This window comes from Pelmatolapia mariae, linkage group LG6 (assembly GCF_036321145.2).
Source record: "Pelmatolapia mariae isolate MD_Pm_ZW linkage group LG6, Pm_UMD_F_2, whole genome shotgun sequence".
Classification (NCBI taxonomy): Eukaryota; Metazoa; Chordata; class Actinopteri; order Cichliformes; family Cichlidae; genus Pelmatolapia; species Pelmatolapia mariae.
Genome location: NC_086232.1, coordinates 1072900 through 1086344, shown reverse-complemented (window position 1 = coordinate 1086344; position 13445 = coordinate 1072900). Strand labels below are relative to the sequence as shown.

General features: G+C 44.5%; 1 protein-coding gene across 1 annotated transcript; it reads left to right on the top strand.

Moving 5' to 3' along the window:
- Positions 1–6446: 6446 nt before the first annotated feature.
- irf2bp2b (interferon regulatory factor 2 binding protein 2b) lies at positions 6447–12248 on the top strand. Its single transcript, XM_063475614.1, has 2 exons — positions 6447–7446; positions 7790–12248. Exons 1-2 carry the CDS (start codon positions 6681–6683, stop codon positions 8530–8532), a joined length of 1509 nt encoding a protein of 502 aa, XP_063331684.1. The 5' UTR covers positions 6447–6680; the 3' UTR covers positions 8533–12248.
- Positions 12249–13445: the final 1197 nt, after the last annotated feature.

Here is a 13445-nt window from a genome sequence, read left to right as displayed (position 1 = left end):
TGCTGGTCTGCTTAATAATGTGGAACATCCTCCTTTAGTAGTTTTTCCTTTAATTGGGCTCACCTGTCAAACTAATGATCACAGGTGTCTGAGATTAATTTCAGTGATACAAAGAGTCCTGAGACACAATTCCATCGATGGGTTTAATTGAAAAACAACTCATTTAATCTTTATAACACTTAAACACAATTTGCATGATAATTTGGAATGCGGTGTATTCGCTTCCAGGGAAAATGCGTATTGTCTCCTTTTCTTCTCATTAGGCGACCAGAGCGCGCACACGTGTGGACACCCAGCTTTGTGGCCCTCTGTTTGAACCTCTGCAGGAGGCTGATCTAAAGCATCTGTCTTTGAAGACAGCATTGCTGCTAGCCTTAGCCTCTGCTAAACGTGTCAGTGACATTCACGAACTTTCAGTGCACCCATCATCGGTTTACCCTGGGGCAGACCAGGGTGTCACTGAAGCCCAACCCGGCCTATCTGCCTAAGGTGGTTGGGGCACGTGTGGTTATTGTCCTGTCAGCATTCTCCCCACCCCCTTCCTGTTCAAATTTTGCATGCATATTTGGACAGGACTAAGGAGTTTCAGAAAAATGACCAGCTTTTTCTTTCATGGGCAGGTCCTTATAAGGCCAGGCCTATAAGTAAGCAACATCTCTCACTTTGGATTGTGGAGGCGATTGCTCTTGGGTATACGAGTATGGGGCAGCAGGGACCAGACGGCCTGTAAGCTCACGCCGCTCGTGGTCTGGCAGTGTCCTGGGCCATTTTCAGAGGGCTGTCAGTCCAGCAACACAACACTAGATTTTTTAGCATTGTCTCACTGTCTGACCTTTTTCATTTTTTTCTCTGCAATTTTACAATTGCAACAAGAAGTCACGTATATATTTGTATGTGTGTGTCCCGAATAAAGGAATTTCATGTACAATAATGGCTGTCTTTACCCAAGGGACATGATAAATTTCTGTATCACTTTTGTAATTGCAACTATATTCACATGAACAAAGTCCCAACTAATCAAGTAACTCATATATGTACTGTGAATGTCTACTCCAGTGTTTCTTTACATATCTTTAGATTTTTTGGACCGATGGCTAGAGATCCAGAGCAAAACATGGAAAACTTGTGTTATGTATTGATGTGTTGAGTGAATGATGTGGGAAATGTCAGGCATGCTGTCACTTGATGTTTGTGTTTTCATGTAGGAAGAAGGATCACATGCAGAGGTTCCCCTTGCCTTTGATCTGCAGAGAGTCAAAGGTCACTGGGAAAAGGGCTTTCAAGTAAACTGAGACACAATTAGCTATGATGTAATCCTGATTAGGACACTCCAGCGCTATATATCAAATAGATAAAAACAAAAAACAGGACTTCGCTAACTCACAGCAAACCTTCGTAGAGCAGCTGTCTTCCTTTAATACTCTACCTGCCTGCAGTCAGCAGAGACTGAAGAAGTCACTTGGATGAGTGACGAAACGTTTCTCCCGCAAAACGCTACGTCCAGATGAACAGAATCGACTTTTGGAGACTGCCTCAGGTGAGTTTCTGTAATAGCTTACATCTGGGGATATCAAACCATGTGAAAAACTACATGACACAATAAATAAATATTTCAGTATATACAAATATACATATATACAAAATTCCTATGAACAGCACACATACTTTAATCAGTTACATATATAACAACACACCATGACAAAACTCTACTAACCCTGTCACAGGGGCTCTTAAAGAGGTGACTGAGCTACTGCAGCCATCTACCACAACCAGCTGGGAATAAAGGGAGGAACACGGGACAAAAGGCAAACTGGGCATTTGACTGGTCAGTTAACTGGAGTTTTCCACTTCACCTCAGTTCATCTGTAATTAGCTCAGAAAAAGTGAATGCACTTCTAGATTATTTATAATTTTTTGCATGGTTTGAACTTGCACAATAAACAACAATAAACTACACATTTAAAATAACAGGTGACTGGTAAGGAGATTATACTATGAGACAGAGCAGGAATTTATATATTTACAACAGTGATTAAAAAACCAAAGACAATTAAAATGAATTTAGTTAAAAACAGTGAAAGTAAGACTGACGTTGTGTAGGAGAGAAGTGCAAATTGCTTTAATAAATAATCTGTACACTATAGATGTAAGATAAACAGCTGCATGAAGCTATAATAAACAATATGTTTGGCATCTTTTGCCTGACAGGCGTGTAAACCTGCCACAGAATGAAGTTATTATACAGCTTTATAGAGAAAGGTTTTCTAAAGTGTTCTTTATGGCAGTGAGGTTGAATCACTCTGCTGCCTCAGAGGTGTGGAGTGGGTGTGATGGAGAGGGTAGGTTCAGTGACCTCCTGCCCCTCACTGACTCAAACATCTCCAAATTCTGACCAATGATGCTTCCGGCCTCGCAGATTAGTTTGTTCATCCTGCTGGCATCTGTGGCACTGACGCTGCCCCCCAGCAGACAGCAGCAAACTAGATGGTACTCACTACCACAGAAGAAGATCTCCAACATCTTGCTGCACACATTAAAGGATATGAGCTTCATTAGAAAGCACAGTCATTCTTGATCTGTTTAAAAATGTTCTCTCAAGTTTTGGCAATGAGAGTAGGAATAATCATTCCTACATGCCTGAGTCTACTGTCTACCGTGTATAGTCCAGTTCGGAGATCCTTCCCAGACGCCTTAACCCCCACTCACATCTTGGGTCAATTGTTCTCAGTAAGTCACATGACAGGGTGGGGCAAGGTCTCACAGTGGGTTCACCTGAAACCTTGGCTGATTGTGACCCACACCCGTTTTCACACCTTGACTCATGTGATTAGGCAGAGGATCAATAGGGGGTCCATGACCCTCTTTGGGACATTCCCAATAGGGCTTAAAAATCAGGGATTCTCCACCAGTTGTTCTTAAAACTAAAGAAGCTTCTTGGATGAGAGGTGAAACATCTTCAAGAAACTTAAAGAAGTCCAGAGACTTTTCTCTCCAAGCTTCTCAGACAATGCCTGAGTCTACATTGTCTCCAAAAAGTCCTTTTTGCTTGTCACTAAATCACAGGTTTGGCGTTGGGGTAGTTGCTGATGATAACTTAAGAGGGATGGTCGTTTTGCATTAAATTTCTTATTGGAACCCATTAACAGCAAAGCCTTCTTAAACCCTAAACCTTAATCTGACCTCCACCTACCCATTACAAATGTAACTACATGTTGTGTTGACACAGTCCTCATCCATTTCTGGCCACTCAGCAGTTAATTGACTGGAAGGAAACAGAGAGGTAAACTCCACCAACAGAAAACTGCAGTGCAACAAAGAAACACCACACACAAGTAGAAATGCTGCCAATGGTGTCGGCCACTTGTGTAGGCTCTATGGATTCGACACTGAAGTTAAAGTCTCAAATGAGACCTCGGAGTGTTGATGAGCACATTCATTTATTTCTTTGTATAGGTTTCCCATCATTCAGATCATGGCAGACTTAAGCACTTGAGTTGAAGGCAACTGGACTTCTTTTTTAGGTTGTTAAGGATGTTTCCCCTACTCCTCCAAAGTGTTTGATGAAGTAGCCTTTTGGATGAGAGGTTACACTTCATGTAACCTTACTGCATTTCAGATCTCCCATTGTCTTCCTCTCCCACTGAAGATTTGACTAAATGCAGCTCATGTTTGACTGTGGTCCAGAATGCAAAGAGTTCTCTGCTCCTACATATTTGCCTACAGCGGCCAGCGTTACACTGGCAAAACAGGATACATTGTTCTGCCTTTTCCCTCTTACTTCCTTTCCCTCATTGCCTCCATCATCTGACTGAGCAAGTGAGGCACATCATGATGTCTTGAAGTCTGACTGGAAAAATTATGATTGTAGGGTCTCTACCTTACTATGTAGAGGCGACTATAGTTGTGATTTGCCACTAGATAAATAAACTGAGTTGAGTGAGCATTGCCCAACAGTTCTTGCTTTTGGGACCAAGGTCACCTCTCTAATGGTTTCTCTCTTTCATAATTAAATGTACAGAACTTCTAGGCTCACCCAAGTAGGGGCTGGCTCTGGTGGCTTATCTCTGCTACATCTCTGCTTTTTGCAGATGATATGGTTCCTTTGGCCTCCTCGGGCTGTGATCTTCAGCTCACACTGGGATAGTTTGCAGTCAAATAGAGCTAAAATGGAAAAAATAAGCTGTTGGATGACTGGTCAATCGTTTATGTTCCTATGTTGTATCAGTCTGTGTTTCTACCCTGAACTATGGCCATGAGCTGTGGATGGTGTCCAGGACATGCTGGCTGATTTGTGGTGTCCACCCAGTAGATCTGGAGATGATGACCAGGAAGAATGAGATCTGGGTGTCTCCGTAGAAAATAGATGGATAAATGGACATCTATATGATGGCTCACGGGTGTTTTCAGCACCAGTTTTCTACACTGTACTTATTTCTAATCAATTGTGCTGATTATGCCGTGCCTTTGGGCTTTACCTGCATTTAATAAACTTGAAAATACATGCTAATTCTAATGCAACTGGGTATATTATCACTTTAAATTTAATGGCTTTCTATTACTACCATTTTTAAATACTTTCCATTTCTATCATATTTTACTTCAAACGGTAGGTTTTGGTTGAATTACTGCCAGTTGTGTTACTGCTTTTTATTGCTATATCTTGTGTGTGAGGAGAAACTAGAGAGAAGTGGAAGTGATTTCATACCAGTGAGAGGAAAATGATCATTTCAGCTCAGCAGAAGTCTGAATAGAGGGGAGGGAGGTCTACAGTTTGCCTGGTAACAGCAGCTTAATTCTGGGATTGGCTTCTACAGTGGTGATGTCAGATGTGCCTGGCAACGAGACTGGAATGCAACAGAAGGATTTAACACCCACTCCGCGTCACACCGAACTCCTAAACAGAACTGCTTTAACACTTGTTGTCTTGACACTGCAGAGTTGATTATTTAAATCGAACGATTATTTTTTCACTGTCTGCATCTTTGGTATTTAGAAAAACACTTGGAGCCCTGCAGACAAAGATAAGAATTGAAAGAGGTCCCACTCTGCCTCAAACTCCACGCATCCCTTTTCAAACCAAGTATAATATGTCGTGAAGCAGGTCGGCGCCGGTGTCTTTAAAAACTGCATTTGAAACCAGATACAGCCTTGTTTGTTATGTTATTGTCTTTTTACATGTGTAGTGTCATTACACTGAATTTAAATTACACACACACAGTGACTGTATTTAACTAGTTGTTGCGATTTTACTGTTGTTGTTTATATTTTTCAAGGCTATACTGATGTATCTCTAATGTTTTGCTATTTTACCACTCAGTACAACAGAACAAAGTAAACATGGCACCTCCGTGTTGGCTTCATCTTTCAGCTCTGGATGTTCCTGCTTTGTAAAAACACTCTGTAAGGTCTGACGGGTGTGTTACAAAGGAAATTCAACACAGCCGGGCTTTCTTTGTGTTAACTGGTTTAACAAAATCTCTCAAGTCACATGGCTCAAGGAACACCTTTCAGAAAAATATCCTTTGAATGCTGCTCAGTCCATCAAAGACATTATGAGATGATGATAAATTGAAATCTTTAAAGAACATTAAAAATTAACAGTAAAAAGAATCAGTGTTGCAATGAAGATAAGAAATTGGTTTGTCTTCCTTCTCTCAACCGGTGCTGCAGATGGCCCCGCCCCTCCCTGAGCCTGGTTCTGTCGGAGGTTTCTTCCTGTTAAAAGGGAGTTTTTCCTTCCCGCTGTCGCCAAAGTGCTTGCTCATAGGGGGTCATCTCTCTCTCTCTCTCTCTCTCTCTCTCTCTATATATATATATATGTATATATACTCTGTATGTATTATTGTAGGGTCTACCTTACAATTTAAAGCGCCTTAAAGCAACTGTTGTTGTGAATTGGCGCTGTATAAATAAAATTGAATTGAAATTTATGCAGGAGAAAATGTTTATTCTAGTGCTGTGAAACTTTAAATTGGATCATTTAAATATGAAAGCTTACAGTCCCACAGCCTGGAAATGTGGAAATGACTTCAGTTTGACACAGATCAAGGTGAAATGATTTTTCTTGATTGAACAGGTGTTTTGGGTGTGTTTTGGGAGCTGCAATTCCAGCCGAGTGAAAGAGACCCAGCAGCAGATTAAATTATAATCAAATATACACATTTTCTGCATATAATGTGACTATCTATGTTGCTTTTCAACATGCTGTAAATTAAGTTTCTTTTTTTTGTATGATGAAAAGCAAAGTGAGCCGGAGTCAAATTCCTTGTTTGTGTGCACAAACTAAAAAATAAAGATAATTCTGGCTCTACGATCGCTGCCGTGTTTTATTACGCTCCCAATAAAACACAGAGTGGTCCCTCTTCGCGGGCATACAATATCTTCAAACGTAAACGCTCCGGACAAAGGGTCCCGCATGCGCGTCGTCGAAGAATCCAGTAAATAGAACCCCGGAGCACGAGCAGAGTGTCTGTGCTGACGTCACGGACGTACGTCGAGAGCTGAGTTGTAAGCGCGAGCTCAGACGGAGGCGCGCCGAGGGTACAGCTACAGCTATGGTGCTCTGTTCTTCTTCGTGAGGACGAAATCAGCCACTTTTATTTTCGTTGACGTCTTTTTTCCGTCTTCTCCGCGACGTAAACAAGCCGTCGGACATTTTGAAATCGCTTCGGGGATACAATATGTCTTCCACGGCGGTCGCTGCCTCCAGAAGGCAGTCCTGCTATTTATGCGATCTGCCCCGCATGCCGTGGGCGATGATCTGGGATTTTACCGAACCCGTCTGCCGTGGTTGTGTGAACTACGAAGGTGCCGACCGGATTGAATTCGTTATCGAGACTGCCAGGCAGCTAAAGAGAGCACACGGCTTTCAGGAGGGCCGCTCTCCAGGCCCGGGGAAGCCCCAGCACGCCGGGAAAGAGATCAATCACTCGGTTGGGGACCCGGGCTCCCGTCCCCCTCAACCTCTGGATCGTTATCCGCTGTCAGACAGGCCGCCGCGGCTGGGCCCGGAGTACCAGGCAGGCAGGCAGGCGAACGGCCTCCCGATGCCCAACGGATTTCCCAAACCCGACGAGCCCCCTGAGCTAAACCGCCAAAGCCCCAACCCCCGCAGGACTAGCACGGTTCCTCCTAACTTGCTGCCTTTGGTAAACGGCGGGATACCTGCCATACATCCCCTCAGCGGCCGCCCGACACAGATCGGTCTGCCCGGCGCTCTGATCGCGCCTGTCCCCGGGGAGCACGGCAAGCGCCCGGAGGAGCTGAAAGACAAGCACCGGGCGGACAGCATGTCGGACATGTCGGACAGCCACAAGGACTGGATAAACAAAGGCAAAACTGTCAGGGACCTGATGCTGCACACGTTCGACGGCAGGGTAAAGAAGGACCACACCGCCATGCAGCGGGTCATGGCGTACGAAATGAGTGGCACTTCCTCAAAAACAGGTAGGCTGTTTGTTTTGTGTCTGCACTAGAATGTGGTGAGCTGGCACGCGCCATGAAAACGGGAACTAAACAGCAGGGAACTAATGTGTCAGCACTTCACACACGGCGTGTCGTGGATTTACGCCATCGTGAAGGGTCCGCCCAGCCACGCTGCTGGCACGCACCCGTTCACCTCTGTGTGAGACAGCAGTACGGGAGCAGGTGTGTGTGTGTGTGTGTGTGTGTGTGTGTGTGGTTGTTGGGGGAGGGTGTTTAGAAATTTCCTGCCTCGTATTCTGCACAGGCCGGGATGTTTGTGTGTACCTAGTGTGGCCGTTAACCCTGCTGCTTTTCCTTTGCACAGACAGGGGGAAGCACCCTCGGCCTGGGAAGAGGAAGGCCTCCCCTGAGCCAGATTGTGAGAGCAGTGTCCCCAAGATGAACGGCAGTGAGGGCCAGCCATGGCTCCCCTCACCCTCTGAAGTCCTGAAGATGCCCCCAGCTGCCCTGCCAGGCTTCTCTGCGGCGCCTCCATCAACCATCTCCCCCCACTCCCGCACCACGCCGCCTGAGGCTGCCACAGCGCAGAATGGCCAGTCTCCCATGACTGCACTCATCCTCGCCACTGACAACGCAGGCAGCATGGGCTCACCTAAGGACGGCAGCCAGGTACATTCCACCGTGGCGGGGGCACGACGGAACAGCGGGAGCCCCCTGTCACCCTCACAGAGGAGGCTGGCCCAGAGAGAGGGGCCTGTGAGCGCCAACCCCTCCGCTCCGCATGGTCCTGGCAGTATGGAGCCACCGCCACAGAGCATTCCGGATTCCTCTGTGCCACCGGGCAGCGTGCCACTGTGCTGCACTCTGTGCCATGAGCGGCTAGAGGACACTCATTTTGTCCAGTGCCCTTCAGTGCCCTCTCACAAGTTCTGTTTCCCCTGCTCCCGGGAGAGCATCAAGCAGCAGGGGGCCACCGGCGAGGTGTACTGTCCCAGTGGTGAAAGGTGCCCGCTGGTTGGCTCCAATGTACCCTGGGCCTTCATGCAGGGGGAAATAACCACCATATTGGCCGGAGATATAAAGGTAAAAAAGGAGCGGGACCCTTAAAAAGTTCTCTGACTGCTTCTCGTGAACTTGTTTCCCTCTTGTAACCCAAGTATGGCAACAACAGCAGGACATAAAGTAACAGACGCAGCTCACCCAGCAAACCTCAGAGGAGCTGACAGACATGTACATAGTGAACACAGGGGAGTGTATACTTCATAAATGTGGCTGTAAAATTTGACTTTTTCTTTAATACATTGTGTTTCTTACTGTGTTTCCAGTAAGACTTTTCCTTTTTCCCACCACAGCTGTTTCTTCTCAGTCTGTCGTTGTACTTTAGGTCTGCAGACAGTCCCTGTCGAGCATAGAATGTGACTAATTTGAGCACTTGGCAAAATCCTTTAATAAATGAAACAAAAGAAATGCTTCTAGCTGTACATGTATGCACTTGTTTAAGAAAAAAACTTGCCAAATACAGTTTCAGACCTTGTAATAATACCCCCAGTGTCTCTGTGGTTTGCTTATTTTCCATAATCCTGGAGTTGGTCAGAGAGTCATGGCCTGATTGTGAATCAGTCATGATGCAATCCCTCCCAGCAGGAACAAACTGGCTTCCAGGGAACAGTGGGTGGAAGGGAAAAGTCAGGGAGCGAGGGAGATCGAGGAGGGGGGATGAAGGCCGCAGTAGAAGTGCGTTGCATAAATGCCGTGTACTGTAAATCGCACGTGGGCGAGCCGAGGCTGCTCAGCGCTGAGGCCTCGTGCCCCGTGAGTGCGGGGGGAGATAAGGAGGGCCTAAAAATAGTCACCGTGGCTTCAAAGTGACACCCGCTCAGGCGTTTGTTGATGTCAAAACAACTGCCTCATATGTCCTGTTTGGGCACTTTGTCTGGATCTAGAGGTTTTCTCTTTGCTTCTCCCTCATGGACCCAAATCAGCCTGACATCTCGTCAGATGCTGGCAGCAGATCAGAGCTGTTGCTGACTGAATACACGCCCTGATTCCAATGAAAGCACATGGGAGACGTGAGGTCATGAGCGGCGGAGGCCCACTGGGACTGTTAGCGCAGGAACCGAGTGCTTTCCTCCTCCTTTCCCTTCTCTCTCCTCATGTTACACCCTCTGTCACGCTGTCAGGATGACGGAAATACCTCAGGGCTCTCTTTTCTGTTTCAGACAGGCTTCGTTCTCCACAACAAAGCGGCTTCATCAGACAAAATGGCTCCTGTCAGAGTGGATTTGGACGAGCCTTAAATCCCCCCACGCTCTCGCCCCCGTGTCAGCAACGTTTATTTGTCTTATTTGCTTTGCTTTTACTTCAAACTTAAACGTGTATATCAAAGCGTTGTCTGTGGATATTCTCTCGCTGTCACGTTTGACTGCTTTGACTTCAGGAAGAAAATAAGGAGGGGGCCCTGCTTCAAAATATGGGGGTGGGAGTAAAACCTTGCTCAGGGGTCACGTGCTCCTTAGTGGAATTCCTGAGTCACTGTCCTCCCTCCCTCCTCTTCTAATGTCTCCTCCCCCCTACTGCAGTAACTTTTCAAGGCTGCTGAGCGCACAAACAGCAGATGAATGGGGGGCCTGTATGTGTTTATGCCAGGACACCGTCCAGAGAGGAAAACGTTAACCCTTTCCCAGCTTTCTCCCTCCACAGACAGCGTGTTTAGTTTTCTCCTGCAGCACATTTAAAAGGAATGCAGTTTCCTTCCTGGTAGAGCTGTATCTGCGCTGCAGGGTTGACTGTTCTTTCAAACTTTCCTGATTGTCAAACTTTCATTTTTTAAATCAAAATTTTCAGGAAATTTTATATCACAAACATCTATAACTTGTTTTTGAATGTCCTAAATGGGCCTAAAGAGGTTTTATAATAATTGCATGCTGTGCTGGACTGCGATTAAATCAGTCCAGGTCAGCAGACTAGTAGGTCAGTGGTGGGTTTGGTTATGCAATGGTTCTTTTTCTTTAATGAAATTCCTCTTACTTTGTAATCAGCAGTAGACAGGCCTTTACGCTCCTGTCAATCTGTCACTGGGACTTGCAGACAGCCTCTTAGGTCTAACACAGTTCATATGAGTCACAGCTATTTGATACTTAGTGGTAATAAGGAACATCAAGCTCCTGCATCACTCCTGTGTGTAGTGGGGAAACCTGAAGTAATATTTAATGCCTTGCATTAAAATCATGGCCAAAGTAACCTCAGGATTCACTGTTGTGCTTCTCATCGCACCTTTTACATTTTACAAGTTTGTCATCAAAATGTAGTTCAATGAATGCAAGTACTTAAAAAAGAGGTCAAGTAAAAACTGATAATTTCAAATTGTGTTACAGTACAGTAGTACAGGTAGGGCTGTGCAATATGACCAAAATCTCATATCCCGATATAAAACATCTATCGTCCCGATAACGATATAAATCACAAACATGGAACATTTTCTGTAAATTCTGTGAATCTTGGGTAGCTGAAGTGTTTCCAGCTGGGCGTCGTGTACCTGGAGTCGAGTGTTTTAACCGATGCATGAAACGATACATTTTTAGACATAAGTTGTAACGGCCGCCGTTTTCTTTGTGAGTATTTATTACACGGCGTGCTGCGGGGAGAAGCCTGTTCTAACGTTTGAGTCTAAGGTTTATTTTTTAGCACCTGACGGCTCTTTTTGGCTTCTCATCCATAAATACTCTGCATACTCTTTCATGTGATTCAGTTTATTTTGAAAAGTCTCAACAGGATCTTGAGCTTTATTGTGAAAGGTTTATGTGGAAAACAAGTGGACATGCGATGATTTTACCGTCGTTGTTGCTAACGACAACGCATAAAAACAGGCGCTTGTCCGTCCGTAGTGTGGTTATATTAAATATAAGAGAAAGAGAGAACTTTAAGAAATTAATATAGCCACTACACTGACCATCAAAACCATGAAAAAATATTGCCGTAAACAGTTTGTTTCGTGGTGTCGCAAAATAAACGATAGCGTAAAATGAAACGATGGATGTTTTTATATTGTCATCCGATATATATCGTTATATCGAACAGCCCTAAGTACAGGTATACACAACCTTTTCTGTTTGAGGTTTCATCCTGTCAGCAGGGGAGAATATTCCTTTTTTAAAATCAGGAACACTTGGAGATGTGCAGCGACAGGTACCCAAAACCAAGTTTTTATTCTGTCAGTCGGACAAGTTCACAGACTGATAACAAAACAACACTGATATTTAGCCATGTCAGTTTGTAATGACTTGTTTTCTTAAATTTAATAAGAAAACAAGTTAAACAAGTTCATGTTAACATTGGTGTCAGGTCTGTCACTTCACTCTCAGTGGTTTGGCTGCTGAATATGGAAGCTGCTGTTTGACTTCAGTAGTGAATAAAACCTAACAACAACCCCCCAAAAAGAGAGACTTGTTAAAGTTTTTTGCAGATAATGACACTTCTCTTTTCACAGTCCTGAAACCAAATAATAGCCTTTGGGTTAAAACTACTCAGACTTCCTCCAAGTCCTGGAGAGTCTGGATCATTCTTCAGTGCTTCGTGTAACACTTTCACTTGAATGCATTTTGGTGTTTTTTTAGCAACAATTGTTCCTATTTTTGTTGGCCTGTAAGGTTTCAGCTTTGTGAAAATGAGTCGTATCTGTAAATGCTAAAAAATAAACTTCAACCCGACCACACCAGGTGAGGTTCAGCTCAGAGACCTCAGGCCTGTGCTACTAAGAAACAAATCTAGAGTAAGTGATTATTAACTCATTGTGAGGTCATACTGTCCAAAGGTTTATTATACTTCTGAGAATTTCACACTTTAAGTTGCAAAAAGTTGATTACTGTGAACTTGAAAAAAGTTCTGCTAACAGAAAAATCCTGAATTGGAGCAGTCTTTGGTTTGTCCTCTATCTTTAAATAACACCAAACCTTTCAAGGTACTTTTAAGGGTTTTAAACTTGCCACAGCTCTTCTGTAAACTCAGGCAGTATCAGTGCCTCCTGTCTCTTCATGATGCTGGACTATTGTCTCTGTGGGGATCTTCCTCTTCTTCTGACTAAAATTCATCTTTTCCAGGCTCTGCCTGTTTAGGCTCATTGTTTTATGTACAAATGAATTTGGGAACATCTACAGTATCTGAAAGTTTAGTCACAGTGCTGAAATATTTAAAGGAAACTTTGTGTTATTGTCAGTTATACCAGCCTTATGTCACAGAAAAAATCTACTTGCAGAGTGGGAGCCCTGCCTCGACACAAAGGCCCTTCAGCCTACGGATCCTTTTGATGTCTTTCAGCCAATCGGATGACCATATCAAAATAGATCCAGAACTCCGCCCTCTCTCTCAGGATGGTTCATTTTTGGCACGAGGTCGGCCTCAGATTCCAGTCGAACCAGCCCCGTTTTTTTTCATCTGTCACAGAAACTCAACACCCCGAGGGCCCGAAGAGCCAACGGCCCGAGATTAATGGGTTTGCTCAAATTACGTGGCGCACACAGGAGAAAAACTCTGGGTTTCTCTCTCCTCCTGTCTCCCTCTCTTCACTCTGTTTGTTCAGCTGTTCCTCACCCAAAGCTCAACCCCCTCCAGCACCAAACCGCCTCCTCTTTCCTGACTCTGAAGTGCAGGATAAGGCTGTTGTCTTGATTTCACGTCTGCAGAACAGCAAACACACCAAGAGCAGGAACAACAAACCTCAGCTGTTCACACCTCCGTGAACAGTGACAGTAGCTCGGATAAAAAACACTGTGCCATGCGGCTCTTTTTAATAGGTAGGAAACTCTACCTGCAGGGCAAATAAAGAGACTTATGATGCCTGGAAACTAGGTCATAATCGAGTGAAAAAGACAGCTCTGTGATCTTATATATAAAACATATGAAAGCTGTTTTTAACTTTGAAGCTTTGTGGTCTGTCCAAGCTGGAATCAAACTGTGAAGCATAGTATACAAAATAACATGGCAGTGAGCTTTTGCTGGATTCAGATTAACATTACAAATGACTT

Coding starts and splice junctions, on each gene's coding strand:
- irf2bp2b (XM_063475614.1), top strand. CDS start 6,681: ATGTCTTCCACGGCGGTCGCTGCCTCCAGAAGGCAGTCCTGCTATTTA. Junction 7,447..7,789: donor TGGCACTTCCTCAAAAACAG/GTAGGCTGTTTG, acceptor TCCTTTGCACAG/ACAGGGGGAAGCACCCTCGG.